General features: G+C 43.1%; 1 protein-coding gene across 8 annotated transcripts in view; it reads left to right on the top strand.

Annotated features, from left to right (window-relative positions):
- Positions 1-828: 828 nt before the first annotated feature.
- The window catches only part of LOC112215744 (serine/threonine-protein kinase WNK2), a 175833-nt gene continuing 152283 nt past the window's right edge, over positions 829-24378 (top strand). For all 8 annotated transcript variants that reach the window (XM_024375092.2, XM_042299216.1, XM_024375091.2 and 5 more), the window contains exons 1-2: positions 829-1124; positions 1772-2571. In XM_024375092.2, the coding sequence (XP_024230860.1) occupies positions 1936-2571 (636 nt within the window). In that variant the 5' untranslated portion in view covers positions 829-1124; positions 1772-1935. The remainder of the gene's footprint in view (positions 1125-1771; positions 2572-24378) is intronic.

Below are 24378 nucleotides of genomic sequence, written 5' to 3'. Positions count from 1 at the left end.
GTGTCGTGTGTGGAGTGTTGTTTGTGTGTGTTGTGTGTTGTGTTGTGTGTGTGGTGTTTGTGTTGTGTGTGGTGTTTGTGTGTGTGTGGTGTGTTGTGTGTGTGTGGTGTGGTGTGTTGTGTGTGTGGTGTGCGGTGTGTAGTGTGTCTGTTGTGTGTGTTGTGTGTTGTGTTGTGTGATGTGTGTGGTGTGTGTCGTGTGTTGTGTGGGTGGTGTGTCGTGTGTGGAGTGTTGTTTGTGTGTGGTGTGTGTTGTGTTGTGTGTGTGGTTTATTGTGTGCCCTGGCCACATCTCTGCATTCCTCATGCCTCCTTGGAACATGCCTAAGGCACATTCACACAGATGAGCAGGGACCCTGGGCATCTTTCTTTTGGTGTTTTTCAGAGTCGGTAGAAAGGCCTTTTTAGTGTTGTCATAACTGTGACCTTAATTGCCTACCTTCTGTAAGCTGTTGGTGTCTTAACGATGTTCCACAGGTGCATGTTCATTAAGTGTTTATGGTTCACTGAACAAGCATGGGAAAGTGTTTAAACCCTTTAGAATGAAGATCTGTATAGTTATTTGGATTTTTACAATTTATCTTTGAAAGGCAGGGTCCTGAAAAAGGGACGTTTATTTTTTTGTTGAGTTTAAGTTAATTTAGCTGTCTTCAATCAAGTGTATAGCCCCCTGCCATACACCTCAATAAATTGAAAGAAGTAGGCTAGTATAGGGTTTTGAACAACTGCCATAGCCTACATGCCTATTAGGTGTATCTTTTCGGGCCTGTATTATTTCAAGCAAATGGGCTGGGTCAACACGTCTCCCCTCTGTTGTCACGTAGCAGGAGGTCCAGTCGTTACTAGGGGCGTGGAATCAATGTGTAAAAAGGGGACCTCGCAGTTGCATACATTGTGCGATGCGAAACGTTGGCGAGCTATTAACGTTGTCAATTTAATGCTGAGAATATTCACCTGGACATTCAATCAACATTACGTTGAAGACTCATCGCCTCTGAAAGCCGTATGAGACACTCGCTCCGGTAACCTGCAGAAAGCTCCCACCACATCGGATGAGACCGCCTGCATAGCCGCTAGTCATTTGGCGGCAACAGGGCTATATAAGACGTAGGCGAGGGATGCAAGGTTGGTGATATTCAGTTCTCGTTTATGATTTATTAGCTACAGCTCAGACCCATGGAGCGAAAATAAGCAAATATGTAGACCGATAGATAAAAACAAACTGCACTCATCGTAGTTTCAGTCGGACGGAGCTAGCGTCATCAGTCGGCTAGTAGGCGTCAGCCAGCTTCCAGTCATTTCTAGATGGGATTCCGCTTTTGTCAAATATATATTTTTCTTTCATTTTAGATAAACCTTGCCTAACTTTAATCTAATTATCCTTAACCTGCTACGAGAATGTAACGTTAGAAGTCAACTTTAACAAACTGGATCCTAGACAAACCCCAGCTTCTTCGCCTGCTCGAAATGTACATAAGCAGCTACAGACAAGCTACCACGGAATCTTTTTGGATTATTGGAGTGGGAGCTAGTTATTAGCTTTTTTTACGGGTAGCTGGATAAAGTTGTCACTTAACTCCCTCGCTGACGCGAATCTCGACATTAAATTATGTGCACCTGCTAAATCACAACTATAGCTAAATTCTGACGTTTACGTTCATTAGCTAAATAGCTCGCAAACTGGCTACACCTATTCAGCTAGTTTATTTTAGTGTTAACCATTTGTTTTACATTTCTCAACTTTGGTTGCTTAACTCTTTGCTTTCGTCTAGATTGGATGTGCAGACTGACATCGTTCCTGTCATACCCCCATGCTGAAGAATTGCGTAACCGAGCGGGTGCTGCAGGTCTTCCGTCCCCACTCCGCCTTAGTGTCCGGAACAACCATATGGCTGTCATCATCTAGTAACGTCAGTGACTCAAAAGTGAAATTGCCATGGAATCGGGTACCGAGCACGATGGATTTAAATATCCATCTGTTCCCAATTCACAATGTGATCTCAGCATAAATATTTATGAGACCATCAGCGACAGAAACGTCAATAATATGGGCACTTCGACAGTCGTGAGAGGTGGGAGCGACCCAAGTTCGTATCCTCCATCGAATTATCAGCTGATCGTACGTCAAAGATTCATCAGGAGAAGTTTGTGGTTCTCAGACTCGGATGAACAGGCTTTTGAGGTGCCAGAGTGTGACAACAGCAGTAAAATCCTCAACATAAACCTGCGCACGATAGTTGACAGGACACTGGGGGCTTGGACGGGGCCACAGGAGGGCTCCAGCACCGAGAGTCAAGGGGGGCAGAAAGACAGCGCCACAGAGAGTGCCAGTGCTGATGAGAAGGAGAAAGCTGGGGATACATTGAACGTTGCATCCACCGAGAGCAGTAAAAATGCTATCAGAAGTGCCAGCGACGAGAACGAGGAAGAGGCCGAAATGAAAGCTGTTTCCACATCCCCTGGGGGAAGGTTTCTCAAGTTTGATATTGAGCTCGGGAGAGGGTCCTTCAAGACTGTCTATAAAGGTCTGGATACCGACACGTGGGTGGAAGTTGCCTGGTGTGAACTTCAGGTAAGATGCAGCACCTTTTTTGATCAGAAAGTATTCAGCAGTTTGTTGTGGATAAGAAGGCTTATTTGACCTGCTCAACCTTTTTTATGGTGATGTAAAGTTTAATTTAAACAACTGTAAAAGGGGGAAACAATTATGCATTTTCCTATCAAGACAAGTCTGATTTTCCCTAAAGGCCTATTATGAATTATTAATGACTATCATCAAATATTAATAGGAATTAGGAATATTAAGTATCAACATGCCTCAAGGCTTTGTCATCTGACCTTTTCCAAATCCCAGCTATCTCTTGGTATGTGTGTGGGTCCTCCAGGATCTCTCTGATGGGTGTCATACTGCACTGGTCGGTTTCAATTAATGATTTCCATTAGAGGGCTGATGCATGATGGCGCTCACAGGAAGTCCTCTCTCTTATGCAGTCAGCAAGCGTTCACACTTCATGACAGCATAATGGTGATGTCTATTGGGAGCTGTCAATCAGCTAGACTACTATAGGGAATCCACTAAGTTATAAATGGGTTTCCATGCAAATTCAAATGGTTTAGAAGCCTATAGCATTGACACGCTACTAATAATACAATGCATTTGGAGAGTATTCAAAACCCTTGACTTTTTCCTAACCCCCCCCCATAAAATTAGAAATATCACATAATTATTATTATTATTTTTTTAAATGTTACCTTTATTTAACCAGGCAAGTCAGTTAAGAACACATTCTTATTTTCAATGATGGCCTGGGAACAATGGGTTAACTGCCTGTTCAGGGGCAGAACGACAGATTTGTACCTTGTCAGCTCGGGGGTTTGAACTCGCAACCTTGGCCCTGCCAGAGCCCGGATTTGAACATCTCTGGAGAGACCTGAAAATAGCGTACAGTACCAGTCGAAAGTTTGGACACCTACTCATTCCAGGGTTTTTCTTAATTTCTTTACTATTTTCTACACTGTAGAATAATAGTGAAGACATCAACACTATGCAATAACACATATGGAATTATGTAGTAACCAAAAGTGTTAAACAAATCAAAATATGAGATTCTTCAAAGTTGACTTGCTGACAGCTTTGTTGATGTACAGCGATTGGCAGCGATTACAGCCTCGTGTCTTCTCCTGGGTATGACTCTACAATCTTGGCACACCTGTATTTTGGGAGTTTCTCCAATTGTTCTCTGCAGATGCTCTCAAGCTTCTCAGGTTGGATGGGGAGTGTCGCTGCACAGCTATTTTCAGGTCTCTCCAGAGATGTTCAAATCCGGGCTCTGGCAGGGCCACTCAAGGACATTCAAAGACTTGTCCCGAAGCCACTTCTGTGTCTTGGCTGTGTGCTTAGGGTCATTGTCCTGTTGGAAGGCGAACCTTCACCCCATTCTGAGGTCCTGAGAGCTCTGGAGCAGGTTTTCATGAGGGATCTCTGTGCTTTTCTGCGTTCATCTTTCCCTCAATCCTGGTCTTCCAGTCCCTGCTGCTGAAAAATATATCCACAACATGATGCTGCCACCACTGCTTTGCCGTAGGGATGCTGCCAGGTTTCCTCAGGCCAAAGAGTTCATTATTGGTTTCATCAGACCAGAGAACCTTGTTTCTCATGGTCTGAGTCCTTTAGGGGCCTTTTGGCAAACTCCAAGTGGACTGTTGTGCCTTATACTGAGGAGTGGCTTCCGTCTGGCCACAACCATAAAGGCCTGATTGGTGGAGTGCTGCAGAGAGGGTTGTCCTGGAAAGTTCTCCCATCTTCAGAGGAACTCTGTCAGTGACTATCAGATTCTTGGTCACCTCCCTGACCCTTCTCCCTCAATTGCTCAATTTGGCTGTGCGGCCAGCTCTAGAAAGAGTTTTGGTAGATCCAAACTTCTTCCATTTAAGAATGGAGGTCACTGTGTTCTTGGGGACCTTCAATGCTGCAGAAATGTTTTGGTACCCTTCCCCAGATCTGTGCCTTGGCACAATCCTGTCTCGGATCTCTATGGACAATTCCTTCGACCTCATGGCTTGGTTTGTGCTCTGACGTGCACTTATAAAGACAGGTGTCTTTATATAGACAGGTGTGTGTGCCTTTCCAAATAATGTCCAATCAATTGAATTTAGCACAGGTGGACTTCAAGTTGTAGAAGCATCAAGGATGACCAATGGAAACAGGATACACTTAAGCTCAATTTCCTGTCTCATATCAAAGGGTCTGAATACTTAAGTAAATAAGCTATTTCTGTATTTTTAATACATTTGCAAAAATCTCAACTTGTTTTCGCTTTGTCTTTATGAGGTATTGTGTGTAGATTGAGGAGAACCAATTTATTTAATCCATTTTAGAATAAGGCTGTAATGTAACAAAATGTGGAAAAGGTCAAGGGGTCTGAATACTTTCTGAATGCACTGTAGGTCAGCAATTTTGAGTTACCAAACTCTTAGTCCTGTTTTGTTTCCGTAAGAACCTACCTGTTGTAAGTGTTAACAGCCACTGGAAAAAATCACAATTTTTGACCACATGGTATTAAGTAATTATTTCCAACCTCAAGTCTGCAGCGCAGGATTATCATTCCCTCTCTCTCCCTGTATGTTTAGGCTTAAATGAACGACAACCAATAAGCATGACTGGGCTCCTCATGGACCTAGTGTCATTAGTGCAGACACAAATAAAATAATCCATATGACAATACATAGGTAATCAAGCACACAGGCACATATTATGTGATGACTGTCATACAGCATTAACAAATATTAATTCCCTGACCTTTTCACAATATTGGGCTATAGCAGTCAAACAGTTTAGTTTAGGGCAGGGTGTCTGTTTTGACCCAGCAGTAAGACGGTGGGTCGTGAGAATTAAACGCCCCCACTGTGCAACAGTAGGGCTGCTGACAGGAAGCAGCTGATGCATGCTGGTAGCGGTGTGGTGGCCCTGTGGCCTCGCTAAAGCTCTGTCAGCTGAGGGTGCTGCGGCTGCCTGTTAGGTCACTGTGTGTGTGTGTGTGAGAGGATGAAATTATGTTGCTTGCATACCTCATAAGTGGTAGGTAGCCTAGAGGTTAGAGCGTTGGGCCAGTAAGCAAAAGGTCACTGGTTGGAATACCTGAGCCAACAAGGTTTAAAAATCTCTTTGCCCTTGCACTTAACCCTCATTTGCTCCTGGGTTGCTAGTATACTACAATTGCAGGCTGACCCTATAAAACACATTTGACTGGACCTATCTAAATCAAATCAAATCAAATCAAATTTTATTTGTCACATACACATGGTTAGCAGATGTTAATGCGAGTGTAGCGAAATGCTTGTGCTTCTAGTTCCGACAATGCAGTAATAACGAGCAAGTAATCTAACTAACAATTCCAAAAAAAACTACTGTCATACACAGTGTAAGGGGATAAAGAATATGTACATAGGGATATATGAATGAGTGATGGTACAGAGCAGCATAGGCAAGATACAGTAGATGATATCGAGTACAATATATACATATGAGATAAGTATGTAAACCAAGTGGCATAGTTAAGTGGCTAGTGATACATGTATTACATAAGGATGCAGTCGATGATATAGAGTACAGTATCAACGTACGAATATGAGATGAACAATGTAGGGTAAGTAACATTATATAAGGTAGCATTGTTTAAAGTGGCTAGTGATATATTTACATCATTTCCCATCAATTCCCATTATTAAAGTGGCTGGAGTAGAGTCAGTGTCATTGACAGTGTGTTGGCAGTAGCCACTCAATGTTAGTGGTGGCTGTTTAACAGTCTGATGGCCTTGAGATAGAAGCTGTTTTTCAGTCTCTCGGTCCCAGCTTTGATGCACCTGTACTGACCTCGCCTTCTGGATGGCAGCGGGGTGAACAGGCAGTGGCTCGGGTGGTTGATGTCCTTGATGATCTTTGTGGCCTTCCTGTAGCATCGGGTGGTGTAGGTGTCCTGGAGGGCAGGTAGTTTGCCCCCGGTGATGCGTTGTGCAGACCTCACTACCCTCTGGAGAGCCTTACGGTTGAGGGCGGTGCAGTTGCCATACCAGGCGGTGATACAGCCCGCCAGGATGCTCTCGATTGTGCATCTGTAGAAGTTTGTGAGTGATTTTGGTGACAAGCCAAATTTCTTCAGCCTCCTGAGGTTGAAGAGGCGCTGCTGCGCCTTCCTCACGATGCTGTCTGTGTGAGTGGACCAATTCAGTTTGTCTGTGATGTGTATGCCGAGGAACTTAAAACTTGCTACCCTCTCCACTACTGTTCCATCGATGTGGATGGGGGTGTTCCCTCTGCTGTTTCCTGAAGTCCACAATCATCTCCTTAGTTTTGTTGACGTTGAGTGTGAGGTTATTTTCCTGACACCACACTCCGAGGGCCCTCACCTCCTCCCTGTAGGCCGTCTCGTCGTTGTTGGTAATCAAGCCTACCACTATTGTGTCGTCCGCAAACTTGATGATTGAGTTGGAGGCGTGCATGGCCACGCAGTCGTGGGTGAACAGGGAGTACAGGAGAGGGCTCAGAACGCACCCTTGTGGGGCCCCAGTGTTGAGGATCAGCGGGGAGGAGATGTTGTTGCCTACCCTCACCACCTGGGGGCGGCCCGTCAGGAAGTCCAGTACCCAGTTGCACAGGGCGGGGTCGAGACCCAGGGTCTCGAGCTTGATGACGAGCTTGGAGGGTACTATGGTGTTGAATGCCGAGCTGTAGTCGATGAACAGCATTCTCACATAGGTATTCCTCTTGTCCAGATGGGTTAGGGCAGTGTGCAGTGTGGTTGAGATTGCATCGTCTGTGGACCTATTTGGGCGGTAAGCAAATTGGAGTGGGTCAAGGGTGTCAGGTAGGGTGGAGGTGATATGGTCCTTGACTAGTCTCTCAAAGCACTTCATGATGACGGATGTGAGTGCTACGGGGCGGTAGTCGTTTAGCTCAGTTACCTTAGCTTTCTTGGGAACAGGAACAATGGTGGCCCTCTTGAAGCATGTGGGAACAGCAGACTGGTATAGGGATTGATTGAATATGTCCGTAAACACACCGGCCAGCTGGTCTGCGCATGCTCTGAGGGCGCAGCTGGGGATGCCGTCTGGGCCTGCAGCCTTGCGAGGGTTAACACGTTTAAATGTCTTACTCACTTCGGCTGCAGTGAAGGAGAGACCGCATGTTTCCGTTGCAGGCCGTGTCAGTGGCACTGTATTGTCCTCAAAGCGGGCAAAAAAGTTATTTAGTCTGCCTGGGAGCAAGACATCCTGGTCCGTGACTGGGCTGGGTTTCTTCCTGTAGTCCGTGATTGATTGTAGACCCTGCCACATACCTCTTGTGTCTGAGCCGTTGAATTGAGATTCTACTTTGTCTCTGTACTGGCGCTTAGCTTGTTTGATAGCCTTGCGGAGGGAATAGCTGCACTGTTTGTATTCAGTCATGTTACCAGACACCTTGCCCTGATTAAAAGCAGTGGTTCGTGCCTTCAGTTTCACACGAATGCTGCCATCAATCCACGGTTTCTGGTTAGGGAATGTTTTAATCGTTGCTATGGGAACGACATCTTCAACGCACGTTCTAATGAACTCGCACACCGTATCAGCGTATTCGTCAATGTTGTTGTCTGACGCAATACGAAACATCTCCCAGTCCACGTGATGGAAGCAGTCTTGGAGTGTGGAGTCAGCTTGGTCGGACCAGCGTTGGACAAACCTCAGCGTGGGAGCTTCTTGTTTTAGTTTCTGTCTGTAGGCAGGGATCAACAAAATGGAGTCGTGGTCAGCTTTTCCGAAAGGGGGCGGGGCAGGGCCTTATATGCGTCGCGGAAGTTAGAGTAACAATGATCCAGGGTCTTTCCACCCCTGGTTGCACAATCGATATGCTGATAAAATTTAGGGAGTCTTGTTTTCAGATTAGCCTTGTTAAAATCCCCAGCTACAATGAATGCAGCCTCCGGATAAATCGTTTCCAGTTTGCAGAGAGTTAAATAAAGTTCGTTCAGAGCCATCGATGTGTCTGCTTGGGGGGATATATACGGCTGTGATTATAATCGAAGAGAATTCTCTTGGTAGATAATGCGGTCTACATTTGATTGTGAGGAATTCTAAATCAGGTGAACAGAAGGATTTGAGTTCCTGTATGTTTCTTTCATCACACCATGTCACGTTGGCCATAAGACATACGCCCCGCCCGTCTTCTTACCAGAAAGATGTTTGTTTCTGTCGGCGCGATGCGTGGAGAAACCCGCTGGCTGCACCGCTTCGGATTGCGTCTCTCCAGTTAGCCATGTTTCCGTGAAGCAAAGAACGTTACAGTCTCTGATGTCCCTCTGGAATGCTACCCTTGCTCGGATTTCATCAACCTTGTTGTCAAGAGACTGGACATTGGCAAGAAGAATGCTAGGGAGTGGTGCACGATGTGCCCGTCTCCGGAGTCTGACCAGAAGACCGCTTCGTTTCCCTCTTTTTCTGAGTCGTTTTTTTTTTTGGTCGCTGCATGTGATCCACTCGGTTACACTGGTTGTAAGGCAGAACACAGGATCCGCATCGCGAAAAACATATTCTTGGTCGTACTGATGGTGAGTTGACGCTGATCTTATATTCAGTAGTTCTTCTCGGCTGTATGTAAAGAAACCTAAGATGACCTGGGGTACTAGTGTAAGAAATAACACGTAAAAAAACAAAAACCGCATAGTTTCCTAGGAACGCGAGGCGGCCATCTCTGTCGGCGCCGGAAGTACATATATCTGTGACCATAACATTTTATTTTTCATGAAAAGTTATCCTGGCAGTGAGTCATGAGCGGGGGTGTATGTGTATGTCTCTCTCCTATTCAGAGAGGGTATGTTCAACTGATGTCATGATGACATGCTTGGAGCAGAGAGACAGATTCATCTTTTCACAGTGATGAGGATGTCATGTACATGATAATGGAATAGAGGAAATCCAATCTCTCTTCCAGCAAGCAGAGTATGACCCATAATTGGACACAGGATGAGGAGAGGATGTGGAATTGAATCATTCATTCTATTGCCTACTTCCCCCATAGACACGTACAAACACTCCCTCTAGTGGACTTATTAAAGCAAACAAATCAATCACCATTCAAAAGGTCATTTTCTGATGACCATTTTCGCCCCCCATTGCTCTCTATGAAGGTCTATTGGACTGTAGATTTTAACACCATAAAAAAAAGACTGAACATGTATGCACTCACTACTGTAAGTTGCTCTGGATATGAGTGTCTGCTAAATGACTAAAATGTAAAACAGATTGTTCCTCACAATTGGCATGGTTAACAAATGCTACATTGATCAATGATTTTCACCAAAGTGCTGATTCTGCCTGGTTCTTCTCTAGCCCCATCGGTTGAGTCACATGTTGGTGCTTTTAGTAATTGATTAGAAATGGTCAAATGTTTACTGTTATTGACCAACCCGATTAGTGGTCTACAAGTAATAAGTGGTCAGGTAGTAGAGTGGACTGGCTCCTTATATTCAACTGTGAATTTGACAAAATAGCAGCCTGTCTGTTCGTGCTTCCGTCACCGTACTTTGAACGTTGTTCCACTGGCTTTGTGCATCGTTTATTATGATTCTGCCATCATGGACATTTCTGGAATTCATATGAATAGGCTAACTAGTATTTAGTCTAAATTACACCATAGTGCCTGGAAATACGATGACATTGCTAAAGTAGTAAAATATTTAGTAGGAAACCACTGCCAGCATTATCATGTGGTCAAATTGACTTTAGACAGATAGCAATGTTGTCATTAGCTAGCAAAGTTTGTCAAAAATAGCTAGCAATGCTAACGTTAGCTAGTTAAAATCCAGTGGCCTCCCCTCAATCTTAGCTAGCTAGCTAACGTTATACTGCATCTAAAGTCATAATTTTGATGTTGCCAGATTGACAAGGTTTTCCTACTAATTATTTGCTTCCTTTTGAATGTCATATTATTTCCAAGAAACTGTAAATCACTTTTGATGCGCTCATTGACGATGCATTGAGTGGAATGCTCAGTCGGACATTATTGTGACGAAACGTGCAACCCATGAATAGGACTTCATTTGGGGGTGTGTAACTTAATTACATCTAGAGCTGTGGTCATGGAATTTTGGATGACGGTCAAATGACCACTGTCTCCGTTTTATATTAGGGCTGGGTGACATATCAATAATTATCGAGGTAATTACTTTCCTCAATAACGATATAAAAACATTTAGATACATTTTCTATAATGTCGATGTAGAATAATTAGGTACAGCAGTCCATTTCACCTCTGTCACTTCTCCGCACGTTCCTGCTGCGTCAATGTGCACCTGGAGAGGCCCACTAAAAACCACTTAGCACCTAGTGATGGAGTAACCACTATTAACCACAATTTGTAATGTAGGCGAAAACGGAGCAGCTTCCAACGACTAAATTATTGATTAAAAAGGGTTCAAATGTTTCAGTTACTTGGAAGTGGTTTGGCTTTTTGAAGTCCAACAAAGAGCAGAGCAATGTTCAGTGCAAATTGTGCCGTAGACCGGTGGCTACCAAGTCTGGTAATACGACAAACCCTTTTCAACCATCTGTTGCAAAATCACTCTTTGGAACATGCAGGAAGTTTGAGTTTGCGCCACGGTATTGATTAACACACCTCAAGCACCAGCCACTCTAGGGATGTTTGCCGGAAGCAGTCAATACTGACTGCGTTTATGCCCTACGACCAAACATCAAAAAGACAAATTACAAATCCTATTATGCATTGCATTTTTAAGGACATGCTACCAATTAGCACAGTCGAAAAGGAAGGTTTCAAGAGGCTTACCAATTTAATTGACCCCAGGTACGTGCTCCCTGGCCGCAAACATTTTTCACACCGCAGTGCCTAAACTCTATACCGAGTGTAGGGGAAAAAGTTGAGGAACGGCTCAAGACAGATTTGACGGATTTTGCTACCACTACCGATCTGTGGTCTAGTCGCACATCAGAGCCTTACATTAGCCTCACTGTCCACTATATTGACAGAGCGGAATCTTCAAAATAAATGCCTTCAAACATCATACTTTCTTGACGACCACATGGATGACGCTACAGTATAGCAGAGGGGCTCATTGACGCTCTCGCCTCCTGGGGACTCAGTCAAGACAGTCGGGTCTGCATTACAACGGATAGTGGTGCGAACGTGGTGAAGGCTGCTCAAATCAACAAATGGACCTGACTGCAATGTTTTGGACATTGTCTGCACTTGGCCATTGGTAAGTTACCTTGTCAATTGTGTATATTGAAGTGATTGGTTAGATGAAACTACATTTGCTTTTTTGTTTTTTTTTGTTAACTGATTAAGTAAAATATTACATTTGTACATAACTAAAGGGATTATTGTGATTTTAACATTTGTATTAAAATCTCTATTTCTCTTCGTGGGTAGAGACAAACGGGTGGATCAAGCAATTGGAGTGTGTAAGAAAGTGGTTGGTGCCTTTTCCTATTGGTGGAAAAATAAGAGACCTGGCAGTTGCTCAAAAAGAACACAACCTACCCCAGCACAAGTTGGTGACAGAGTTGCCTACCAGGTGGGGGATCACGTCAAAAGATAGTGCAAAGAGTTAATGGAGCAGGAGAAAGCCATTTCACGGGTCTTGTCCAGTGACAAGACCCGGCCCTTCGCTCCCACCCATACAGATATACAGTTGAAGTCTGAACTCAGTTTTTCACAATTCCTGACATTTAATCTTAGTAAAAATTCCCAGTTAGGATCACAACTTTATTTTAAGAATGTGAAATGTCAGAATAATAGTAGTGATTTATTTCAGCTTTTCTTTCATCACATTCCCAATGGGTCAGAAGTTTCCATACACTCAATTAGTATTTGGTAGCATTGCCTTTAAATTGTTCGACTTGGGTCAAACATCGGGTAGCCTTCCACAGTTCTATTTTTGTGTCATCAGACCAGAGGACATTTCTCCAGAAAGTATGATCTTTGTTCCCATGTGCAGTTGCAAACCATAGTCTGGCTTTTTATGGTGGTTTTGGAGCAGTGGCTTCTTCCTTGCTGAGCGGCCTTTCAGGTTATGTCGATATAGGACTCGTTTTACTGTGGATATAGATACTTTTGTACTGGTTTCCTCCAGCATCTTCACAGGGTCCTTTTTGCTTTGGTTCTGGGATTGCACATTTCGAAAGGAAAAGAATGTGTCTCCTTCCTGAGCGGTATGACAGCTTCGTGGTCCCATGGTGTTTATACTTGTGTACTATTGTTTGTACAGATAAACGTGGTACCATCAGGCGTTTGGAAATTGTTCCCAAGGATGAACCAGACGTGTGGAGGTCTACAAATCTTTTTTTCTGAGGTCTTGGCTGATTTCTTTTCATTTTCCCTTGAAGTCAAGCAAAGAAGCACTGAGTTTTAAGGTAGGGCTTGAAATACGTCCACAGATACTACTACAATTGACTGAAATGTCAATTAGCCTATCAGAAGCTTCTAAAGCCATGACAATTTTCAAGCGGTTTAAAGGCACAGTCAACTTCATGTAATGTTAACTTCTGACGCACTGGAATTGTGATACAGTGAAATAATCTGTCTGTAAACAATTGTTGGAAAAATTACTTGCGTCATGCACAAAGTAGATGTCCTGACCGACTTGCCAAAACTATAGTTCGTTAACAAGACATTTGTGGAGTGGTTGAAAAACAAACCAGTTTTAATGACTCCAACCTAAGTGTATGTAAACTTCCGACTTCAACTGTAGAGGTTCTTGAGTCCATCAACCTGGCATTGACCCCACTCCTAGAATTCACAGATGCTCTGTCTGGTGAGTCTTATGTCAGTGTGTCTTACTTGAAGCCAGTACTACACCTGTTCAATACAGAGGTCATGAAACATAATGATGGTGAGTCAGAGCTCACCCAAACCATCAAAATGATAGTCAGTGACTATCTGAATGATAAATATGATGACCTAGCCACAGATTGCCTCCTGGACATAGCCTCGCTGGTCGACCCTCGGTTTAAAACATTACTTCAAAGAGGAGAATATGGGTCACATAAAAGCAAGAGCTGTCTCGGAGATGGTCAATGAGGGACATGAAAACCCAAGCACAGCACAGGGAGACGTGGTGAATCCACAGCAACAACTGCCAGCCAAAAAGAGTCACTGGGCAGTAAAAAAAAAAAGAAGCCATGCTCCACCACCACAGGTCTTACTGAAATCGAGCTGGTAGAAAAGGAACTCAGCTGCTACCTTCTGTCTCCTGATGCTGACAGCAAAACCAATCCACTGGACTGGTGGAAGATCTACTCAAAAAACTTTCCCAAAGTCAGCCACCTGGCAAAGTGCTACCTGTGCATTCCTGCGACCTGCTCCCCCTCAGAATGCGTTTTTAGCACAGGTGGCAAGTGACCTGCCATAGGGCAGCTTTAAAGCCAGAGACCGTAGACAGACTTGTCTTTCTTGCTTTTAACTTGTAAGACGACGACTACCCCAACTTCGACTGTGATGTGCCATTAGACAGTTATAATGCATATCGATTTGCACTTTTTAAAAATGTTTTTTTATTTCTTGTTCATAACTTGTGAGGGTTTATAGCTTTAAAAAAAAGTAGAGTTAATGTGACTTGTGAGTTCTTAAGCTTCTGACAATCAATAGGAAACATAAAAGCCTTTGGTTTGTTCAGGCATTCTTGAGTCTGAAGCAGAGATGCACCTTTTAAACATAATTTGATTAATATTGTGATAATTATCATTATCAACAAATAAAATGTATTTTTATCTCAGCAAAAAAAGAAATGTAGCTTTTTTAGGACCTTGTCTTTCAAAGATAATTTGTAAAAATCCAAATAACTTCACAGATCTTCATTGTAAAGGGTTTAAACACTGTTTCCCATGCTTGTTCAATGAACCATAAACACTTAATGAACATGCACCTGTGGAACATCGTTAAGACACTAACAGCTTACAGACGATAGGAAATTAAGATAGTTATGAGAACTTAGGACACAAAAGTGGCCTTTCTACCGACTCTGAAAAACACCAAAAGAAAGATGCCCAGGGTCCCTGCTCATCTGTGTGAATGTGCCTTAGGCATGTTGCAAGGAGGCATGAGGACTGCAGATGTGGCCACAGCAATAAATTGCAATGTTCGTACTGTGAGACCCCTAAGACACCGCTACAGGGAGACCGGACGGACAGTTGATCGTCCTCGCAGTAGCAGACTACGTAACAGCACCTGCACAGAATCAGTACATCCGAACATCACACCTGCGGGACAGATACCGGATGGCAACAACAACTGCCCGAGTTACAACAGGAACGCACAATCCCTCCATCAGTGCTCAGACTGTCCTCGAGAGGCTGGACTGAGGGCTTGTTGTCAGGCAGGTCCTCTCCAGACATCACCGGCAACAACGTCGCCTATGGGCACAAACCCACCGTCGCTTTACCAGACAGGATTGGCAAAAAGTGCTCTTCACTGACGAGTCGCAGTTTTGTCTCACTGGGGGTGATGGTCGGATTGGCGTTTATCGCCGAATGAATGAGCGTTACACTAAGGCCTGTACTCTGGAGCGGGATCGAGGTGGAGCGTCCGTCATGGTCTGGGGCGGTGTGTCTCAGCATCATCGGACTGAGCTTGTTGTCATTGCAGGCAATCGTGGGAACTTGTTCAGTTTGTCTCAGTTGTTGAATGTTGTGTTCATACAAACATGTTAAGTTGTTGAAAATAAACGCAGTTGACCCTGAGGACGTTTTCTTTTTGTGTGTGTGTGCATACAGTTGAAGTCGGAAGTTTTTTTACATACACTTAGGTTGGAGTCATTACAACTCGTTTTTCAACCACTCTACAAATTTCTTAACCTCTCTGGGAGATGTGGAAAGCTAGCTTCCCACCTGGCCAAAAGCCAGGGAAAATGCAGAGCGCCAGATTCGAATAAATTACTATAAAAATCAAACTTTCATGAAATCACACATGCAAGATAGCAAATTAAAGCTACACTTGTTGTGAATCCAGCCAACATGTCAGATTTCAAAAGGGCTTTTCGGCGAAAGCAAACAATGCTATTATCTGAGGTTAATGCCATAGTAAACAAAGAGAAGCATATTTCAACCCTGCAGGAGTGACACAACGCAGAAATAAAAATATAATTCATGCCTTTGACGAGCTTCTTTTGTTTGCACTCCAATATGTCCCATAAACATCACAAATGGTCCTTTTGTTCGATTTAATTCCGTCTTTTTTTTATTTTTTATTTATTTAAAAAAAATATATATATATATACCCAAAATGTCAATTTATTTGGCGCGTTTGATCCAGGAAAAACACAGTTTCCAACTTGTGCAATGTGACTACAAGATTTCAAAAGTTACCTGTAAACTTTGCCAAAACATTTCAAACTACTTTTGTAATACAACTTTAGGATTTTTTTAAACGTAAATAATCGATACAATTGAAGACGGGATGATCTGTGTTCAATACAGGAAGAAAACAAACTGTAGCTAACTTTCTGGTCACACGCCTCTAACAGTACACTTCAAGTGACCCTCGTTCAAGATGGCCGTACTTCTTCGTTACACAAAGGAAAAACCGCAACCAATTTCTAAAGACTGACATCCAGTGGAAGCGATAGGAACTGCAAGAAGGTTCCTTAGAAATCTGGATTCCCATTGAAAAGAGTGACCTCACAGACATGATTCAAACAGTTTTAGAAACTTGTGTTTTCTGTCCAAATCTACTAATACTATGCATATCTTATCTTCTGGGGATGAGTAGCAGGCAGTTGAATTTGGGCATGCATTTCATCCGGATGTGAAAATACTGCCCCCTGTCACCTAGAAGTTAATACTTTTGTTTTGGCAAATTGTTGCAAATCAATCCTAAAATAACGGCAAAGGACCTTGTGAAGACGCTGGAGGAAACCAGTACAAAAGTATCTATCTATCGACAACATGAAAGGTCGCTCAGCAAGGAAGAAGCCACTGCTCCAAAACCTCCATTAAAAAAGCCAGACTACAGTTTGCAACTGCACATGTGGACAAAGATGGCTATTTTTGGAGAAATGTCCTCTGGTCGTATGAAACAAAAATAGAACTGTTTGGCCATAATGACCATCGTTATGTTTGGAGGAAAAAGGGGGAGGCTTGCAAGCCGAAGAACACCATCCCAACCGTGAAGCACGGGGTGACAGCATCATGTTGTGGGTTTGCTTTGCTGCAGGAGGGACTGTTGCACTTCACAAAATAGATGGCATTATGAGGTTGGACAAATATGTGGATATATTGAAGCAACATCTCAAGACCTCAGTCAGGAAGTTAAAGCTTGGTTGCAAATGGGCCTTCCAAAAGGACAATGACCCCAAGCATACTTCCAAAGTGGCTTAAGGACAACAAAGTCAAGGTATTTGAGTGGTCATCACAAAGCCCTGACCTCACTATAGAAGATTTGTGGGCAGAACTAAAAAAAGCATGTGTGAGCAAGGATGCCTGCAAACCTGACTCAGTTGCACCAGCTCTGCCAGGAGGAATGGGCTAAAATTCACCCAACTTTTTGTGGGAAGCTTGTGGAAGGCTACCTGAATCTTTTGACCCAAGTTAAACAATTTAAAGTGCTACCAAATACTAATTGAGTGTATGTAAACTTCTGACCCACTGGGAATGTGATGAAAGAAATTAAATTATTCTCCACTATTATTCTGACATTTCACATTCTTAAAATAAGGTGGTGATCCTAACTGACCTAAAACAGGGATTTTTTTATTTGTATTACCGTAATTTCCAGACTATAAGCCGCTACTTTATTCCCACACTTTGAACCTCGCGGTTTATACAATGACGCGGCTAATTTATGGATTTTTCCCGCTTTCACAAGATTCATGCCACCAAAAAACCGAGCACCGTCACATAAATGTGACGTAAATCGAGCGCGCTCAAACTTCCCATCATTCTGATTACGGTAGCAATTTTGTCACCCTCATTATGGCAAAGACACGGAGAAATGCATATGATGCAGCGTTCAAGTTGAAGGCGATCAATCTGGCTGTTGGAAAAGGAAATAGAGCTGCTGCATGGGAGCTTGGCGTTAATGAGTCGTTGGAAACAGCAGCGTGAGGAACTGACTCAGTGCAAAAAGACAACAAAAGCTTTCAGAGGGAAGAAAAGCAGATGGCCCAAAGTATTTGTAGCCACTCGACATCAGTGTAAATCGTGCATTTAAGGTGGCGCTCCTTGTTCAGTGGGAGGCTTGGATGACAAGTGGGGAGAAATCCTTCACTAAAATGGGCCGCAGGCGAAGAGCATCTTATGGTCAAGTCTGCCAGTGGGTCCTGACAGCGTGGAGCATTGACAAAAAATCTACTATCCTCAACGGGTTTCGAAAGGCTGGACTGCTGCGTGTTGAAGGGGCAGCATGAGCTCAGCGGGGTATTTGCCTCCGGATGAAAGTGACGAAAGCGACAATGAACGATCCAACATCGGATGAAGCAATTCTGAGGCTATTCAACTCCGACACCGAAGGAGATGACTTCAGTGGTTTCAGAGCACAGGAGGAGGGAGATGGTGACCAATGACTTTCTTGGTAGGCTACTGTTTTAATTTTTGTTACAAGCCGTGTTTCGTTTAAAGGCTGTGTAAAGTTAATTTGTTTCAATGTACCGGTAGGCACCTGCAGCTTCTAGACATGTGCGGCTTATTTATGTACAAAATACATTTTAAAAAATAATTCAGTGGGTGCGGTTTATATTCAGGTGCGCTTAATAGCCCAGCAATTACGGTAAATGTCAGGAATTGTGAAAAACTGAGTTGAAATGTTTTTGCTGAGGTGTATGTAAACTTCTGATGGGGTCACTTTTTCCATGAGCACATAGATGAAATGAGTTGCAGAATGAATCGGAAATATAGTCAAGACGTTGACAAGGTTATAAATGTTTCAATATAAAATTAAAATAAATTTAAACATTTGTCCTTAACTTTTCTTTTGTCAAAGAATCCTCCATTTGCAGCAGTTACAGACCTTTGGCATTCTAGTTGTCAATTTGTTGAGGTAATCTGAAGAGATTTCACCCCATGCTTCCTGAAGGACCTCCCACGAGTTGGATTGGCTTGGTGGGCACTTCTTACGGTCAAGCTGCTCCCACAACTCAATAGGGTTGAGATCCGGTGACTGTGCTGGCCACTCCATTAGCGACAGAATACCAGCTGACTGCTTTTTCCCTAAATAGTTAATGCATAGTTTGGAGCTGTGCTTTGGGTCATTGTTATATTGGTGGAGGAAATTAGCTTCAATTAAGCGCCTTCCACAGGGTATGGCATGGCGTTGCAAAATGGAGTGATAGGCTATCCTTGAAGGAAGGCTTTCTTTACCCTGTGCAAATCTCCCACTTTACCACCACCAAAGCACCCCCAGACCATCACATTGCCTCCACCATGCTTAACAGATGGCGTCAAGCACTCCTCCAGCATCTTCATTTTTTTCTGCGTCTCACGAATGTTCTTCTTTGTGATCCGAACACCTCAAACTTAGATTTGTTTGTCCATAACTTTTTTTCCAACCTTCCTCTGTCCAGTGTCTGTTCTTTTGCCCATCTTAATCTTTTCTTTATTTTGGCCAGTCTGAGGTATTGCTTTTTCTTTGCATCTCTGCTTAGAAGGCCAGCATCCGGGAGTCACCTCTTCACCGTTGATGTTGAGACTGGTGTTTTGCGGTACTATTTAATGAAGCTGCCGGTTGAGGACTTAACCGAAAGGTTGCTAGATCAAATCCCTGAGCTGACAAGATAAAAATCAAATGTTCTGCCCTTGAACAAGGCAGTTAACCCACTCACTGTTCCTAGGCAGTCATCGTAAAAAAAAGGATTTGTTTTATAATGGACTTGCCTAGTTAAATGGTTAAATAATGTACTTGTTATCTTGCTCAGTTGTGCACCGGGGACTGACACTCTTTCTATTCTGGTTAGAGCCTGTTTTTGCTGTTCTGAAGAGTAGTACACAGCATTGTACGAGATCTTCAGTTTCTTGGCAATTTCTTTTCATTTCTCAGAACAAGAATAAACTGACGAGTTTCAGAAGAAAGGTCATTGTTTCTGGCCATTTTGAGCCTGTAATCGAACCCACACATGCTATTGCTCCAGATACTCAACTAGTCTAAAAAAGGACAGTTTTTATTGCTTCTTTAATCAGGACAACAGTTTTCAGCTGTGCTAACATAATTGCAAAATAGTTTTCTAATGATCAATTAGTCTTTTAAAATAACTTAGATTAGCTAACACAACGTGCCATTGGAACACAGGAGTGATGGTTGCTAATAATGGGCCTCTGTGCCTGTGTAGATATTCCATTAAATATCTGCCATTTTCCAGCTACAATGGTCATTTACTACATTAACAATGTATACACTGTATTTCTGATCAATATGATGTTATTTTGATGGACGAAAAATGTGCGTTTCTTTCAAAAACAAGGACATTTCTAAGTGACCGCAAACTTTTGAACATGTGTGTACGTACATCTCGTGTTTTAGACACACCTTCTCATTCAAGGGTTTTTCTTTATTTTTAATATTAGAAAATAGTAAAAATAAAAACCCTTGAATTAGTAGCTGTCCAAACTTTTGACACGTGTGTTTCTCTCCTCTGCTCCTGACTGCATGTGCTGCCATAGAAATAGAATAAATAGAGCAGGTGTCCCCATTCAAGTCAGTGATGTTCTAAGGGAAAAGGGGATACCTAGTCAGTTGTACAACTGAATGCATTCAACTGAAATGTGTCTTCCATATTCATCCCAACCTCTCTGAATCAGTGGTGCGGGGGGCTACCTTAATCGACATCCACATCTTCGCCCCCCCCCCCCGGGGGAACAGTGTGTTAACTGTCTTGCTCAGGGGCAGAATGACAGATTTTCACCTTGTCAGCCTGAGGATTCGATCCAGCAACCTTTCAGTTCCTGGCCCAAAGCTCTAACCAAAGACGCGAAGCAGGAAGTATACCCATCAATATGTACTGTGATTTTGTTAATTCAATTCATCTGACATTTAAAAAAATACATTCCATTTCTTGAGCCACATCAGTTAATATCATTTGAATGAACATTCTACATCACCATGGAAATCATTGCATCACAATACCAGGCAGCCAATTGACCCAGTTGGTATTCGATAGGACGTTGCAACTCTGCCCACTTGTGGGGAAAACACCTTGTGGTGACCTAGGTTGCCACATTTGTCTCACAGCAAAAACGTTTTTTTTTCTTGTCTGCTTGTTTAAGTCAATTACAAAACTATATTTCAGAAGTACAACATCTCTGAAGATTACTTTTCAACATTGCCTGCTCCCTAACGTTCTCAGTACTTAGAAAAATGTAATATTGTAGGGCTTCCTACATGCCCCTTTTTCATGATGATGCTAGCAGCCATTTGAGTGAGTGCTAGCTAGCTACCGCCTGGAACATTTAAGCTAACCATGAAAACAGACTTGTACAGCTACAAGTAGTGAGTGGCGTTAGACTGTACTATACAAGTTAAATGTCTATCCTGTGATTGAAATATTTTCCACACACAAAGCTACATGTAGCTTGAACACCGGGCCCCCACATTTCCCACGCTGAATAGTCTGAAGCAACATCTTCTCGCAGGCTCTATTTCCCTATGCTGGAGCATTGTGAACCATTGGTCAGTTTTTTTTTTGACCTGGTTACATGTATATTGACCATCACAGCTTTTTGGCATGTTTTTGTTATTTCTGTGAAAAATAATCATTTTAAATCGACAATGAAGTTGCCTATTTTACAATAGGGGTCAGTTGGAAAGAATGTTGGATCTCAATTTGTTGGCAACTTACATGTGAGATTTGAACATAGATCCACTTGGCTAATGACTGTATTGCAGTACATCTGTGTGAGATTCAGCAGCATGTACAGTGGGTGTGTACATTGTGTAGCAATGCTGTGTACTAGGGATGAAAAATGCCCTGGTGGCCTAATAAAGGCTGTGATTTACAGCTCACTGTCTGAAGGTCCCATCCAAGCCTCTGACGGAATTGCAGACTGCCCCTCCACCACCCTGATGCCTCATTCACACCCAACCAAAGTCCGAGCGTGCACGTTTTGCCTTCAGTCAGACACATATAGGTGGTGCCAGCCCTGTGGTGTTCAGTGGACTGTGGTGGTATGTAAACGTTGCTGAAGCTTTTCTTGTTTAGCAGAGAAAGACAGAGGGGGATGTGTCTGTGATTTTCCACTGTTTCCTTCCCTCTGTTGGTTACGTGGTTACCCTTCTGCCTGGAAGTTTAATCTGGTCCTGTGGCCTCTCTCTCCCAGACGATCTCCTTGTTTTTTCTCTCTCAACTCTCAAGCTTATCTCTCTCGCTTGCACTCAGTCTCTGCTTCCTTCTTTCTAAATTGAACAAAAATATAAAAGCACCATGTAAAGTGTAGGTCCCATGTTTCATGAACTGAAATAAAATAACCTAGAAATGTTCCATATTCAACAAAAGGTTATTTCTACAAAATTGTGCACAAATTTGTTTATATCCCTGTTAGTGAACATTTCTCCTTGACAAAGATATGACACACCTGTCAGATGGATTGATTATCAAGATGCTGATTTAAACGGCATGCTCACTACATAGGTGTACCTTGTGCTGGGGACAATAAAAGGCCACTCTGAAATACGCAGTTTTGTTACACCACAATGCCACAGATGTCTGAAGTTTTGAGGGAGCATGCAGTTACACGCTGACTGCAGGAATGTCCACCAGCGCTGTTACCATGATTGAATGTTCCTCTACCATAAGCCACATCCAATGTTGTTTAAGAGAATTTGACAGTACATCCAACTGGTCTCACAACCGCAGACCACGTGTAACCACACCAACCCAGGCCCTCCATCTGGCTTCTTCACCTGCAGGATCATCTGAGACCAGCCACCCAGACAGCTGATGAAACTGGGTTTGCACAACTGAAGAATTTCTGCCAAAACTGTCAAATTGTCTTAGGGAAACTCCTCTGCGTGCTCGTCATCCTCACTAAGGTTTTGACCTGACTGCAGTTTGGCATCGTAACTGACTTCAGTGAGCAAATGGTCACCTTCAGTGGCATGCTGGAGAAGTGTACTCTTCACAGATGAATCCCGGTTTCAACTGTACCGGGCTGACTGCGTACATGGCGTTGTGGTTTGCTGATGTCAACGTTGTCAATAGAGTGCCCCATGGTGGAGGTGGGGTTATGGTATGGGCAGGCATAAGCTACGGTCAACTAACAATTGCATTTTATCAAGGGCAATTTTAAGGCACAGAATCCGTGATGAGATTCTGAAGCCCATTGTCATACCATTCTTCTGTCACCATCACCTCCTGTTTCAGCAGAATGTACGGCACCATGTTGCAAGGATCTGTACGCAATTCCTGGAAGCTGAAAATGTCACACATACTCACCAGACATGTCACCCATTGAGCATGTGGGATACTCTGGATTGACTTGGGCGACCCAGCGTTTTCCAGTTTCCTAATAAAATACCAAAATATCTACCTACTTCACACAGCCATTGAGGAGTGGGACAACATTCCACATGCCACAATCTGCAGCCTTATCAATTCTATGCGAAGGATATGTGTTGCGCTGCATGAGGCAAATGGTGGTCACATCAGTACTACTTTTCTGATCTACGCCCCTACTTTAATTTTATTTTTTTATAAGGTATCTGTGACCAACCGACGCATATCTGTATTTCCAGTCATGTAAAATCCGTAGATCAGGGCCTTATTTATTTATTTAAATTGATTGATTTTCCTTTTATGAAGTGTAACATCTTTTGAAATGGTTTTATATTTTTGTTCAGTATACAGCCTCTTTCTCTCTCTACATCCCTTGCTCAATGTCTGCCTTGGGACCATACAGATGGCACAGGAAGGGTTGCTAATCTGTGTGCAGAGAGAGGGATGCCCATGGTCCCTTTTCCACTTACTTTTTAATATATATTTTTTGTTAGTCACATGGTATGTTTGTTTACACAGAGCAAATGGATGTTACATTTGAAATTCACTACTGTTTGCTAGCTAAATATCTAATAGTTAACTTCTAATTATCTAACATGTGCAAAATACATTTTCTAGCTTGCAAGATCAATCTTCTTGGTGGCCTACAGCAGAGACAATCAATCCACTCCTGGATCAAGTGTGAGTAGCCCTTTTGAGATAGTTGTATAACTGGGTTGTCTGTCCTTGCAGTTAGCTTGCGCTTTTTAGCATTTAGTTAGCGTCTGCTATGGGAATTCGCTAGTACTTTGTTAGCATAATTATTTCATTTTTATATATATTGAATTGTACTACACCGGCTCCGACGCTCGTCGGAAGTGGCAGGGCTTGCAAAGTATTTCAGACTACAAAGGGAAGCACAGCCGAGAGCTGCAGAGGGACACGAGCCTACCAGACGAGCTAAATAACTTTCATGCTCGCTTCGAGGCAACACTGAAACATGCATGAGAGCATCAGCTGTTCCGGACTACTGTGTGATCACGCTCTTCGCAACCGATGTGATTTGTTGACCTGTTTAAAAAGGTCTTACTCACAAGGCAGGGCAGATTACCAGGACGTGTACTCCAAGCATGGCCAACTGGCAAGTGTCTTCACAGACATTTTCATCCTCTCCCTGTCTGAGTCTGTAATACCAACATGTTTCAAGCAGACCACCATAGTCCCTGTGCCCAAGAACACGAAGGTAACCTGCCTAAATGACTACAGACCCGTAGCACTCACGTCTGTAGTCATGAAACGCTTTGAAAGTCTGGTCATGGTTCATATCAACACCATTATCCCAGAAACCCTAGACCCACTCCGATTTGCATACCGCACCAACAGCTCCACAGATGATGCGATCTCTATTGCACTCCACACTGCCCTTTCCCACTTGG

This window comes from Oncorhynchus tshawytscha, linkage group LG16 (assembly GCF_018296145.1).
Source record: "Oncorhynchus tshawytscha isolate Ot180627B linkage group LG16, Otsh_v2.0, whole genome shotgun sequence".
Classification (NCBI taxonomy): domain Eukaryota; kingdom Metazoa; phylum Chordata; class Actinopteri; order Salmoniformes; family Salmonidae; genus Oncorhynchus; species Oncorhynchus tshawytscha.
This window is presented reverse-complemented; position numbering and strand designations above follow the sequence as displayed.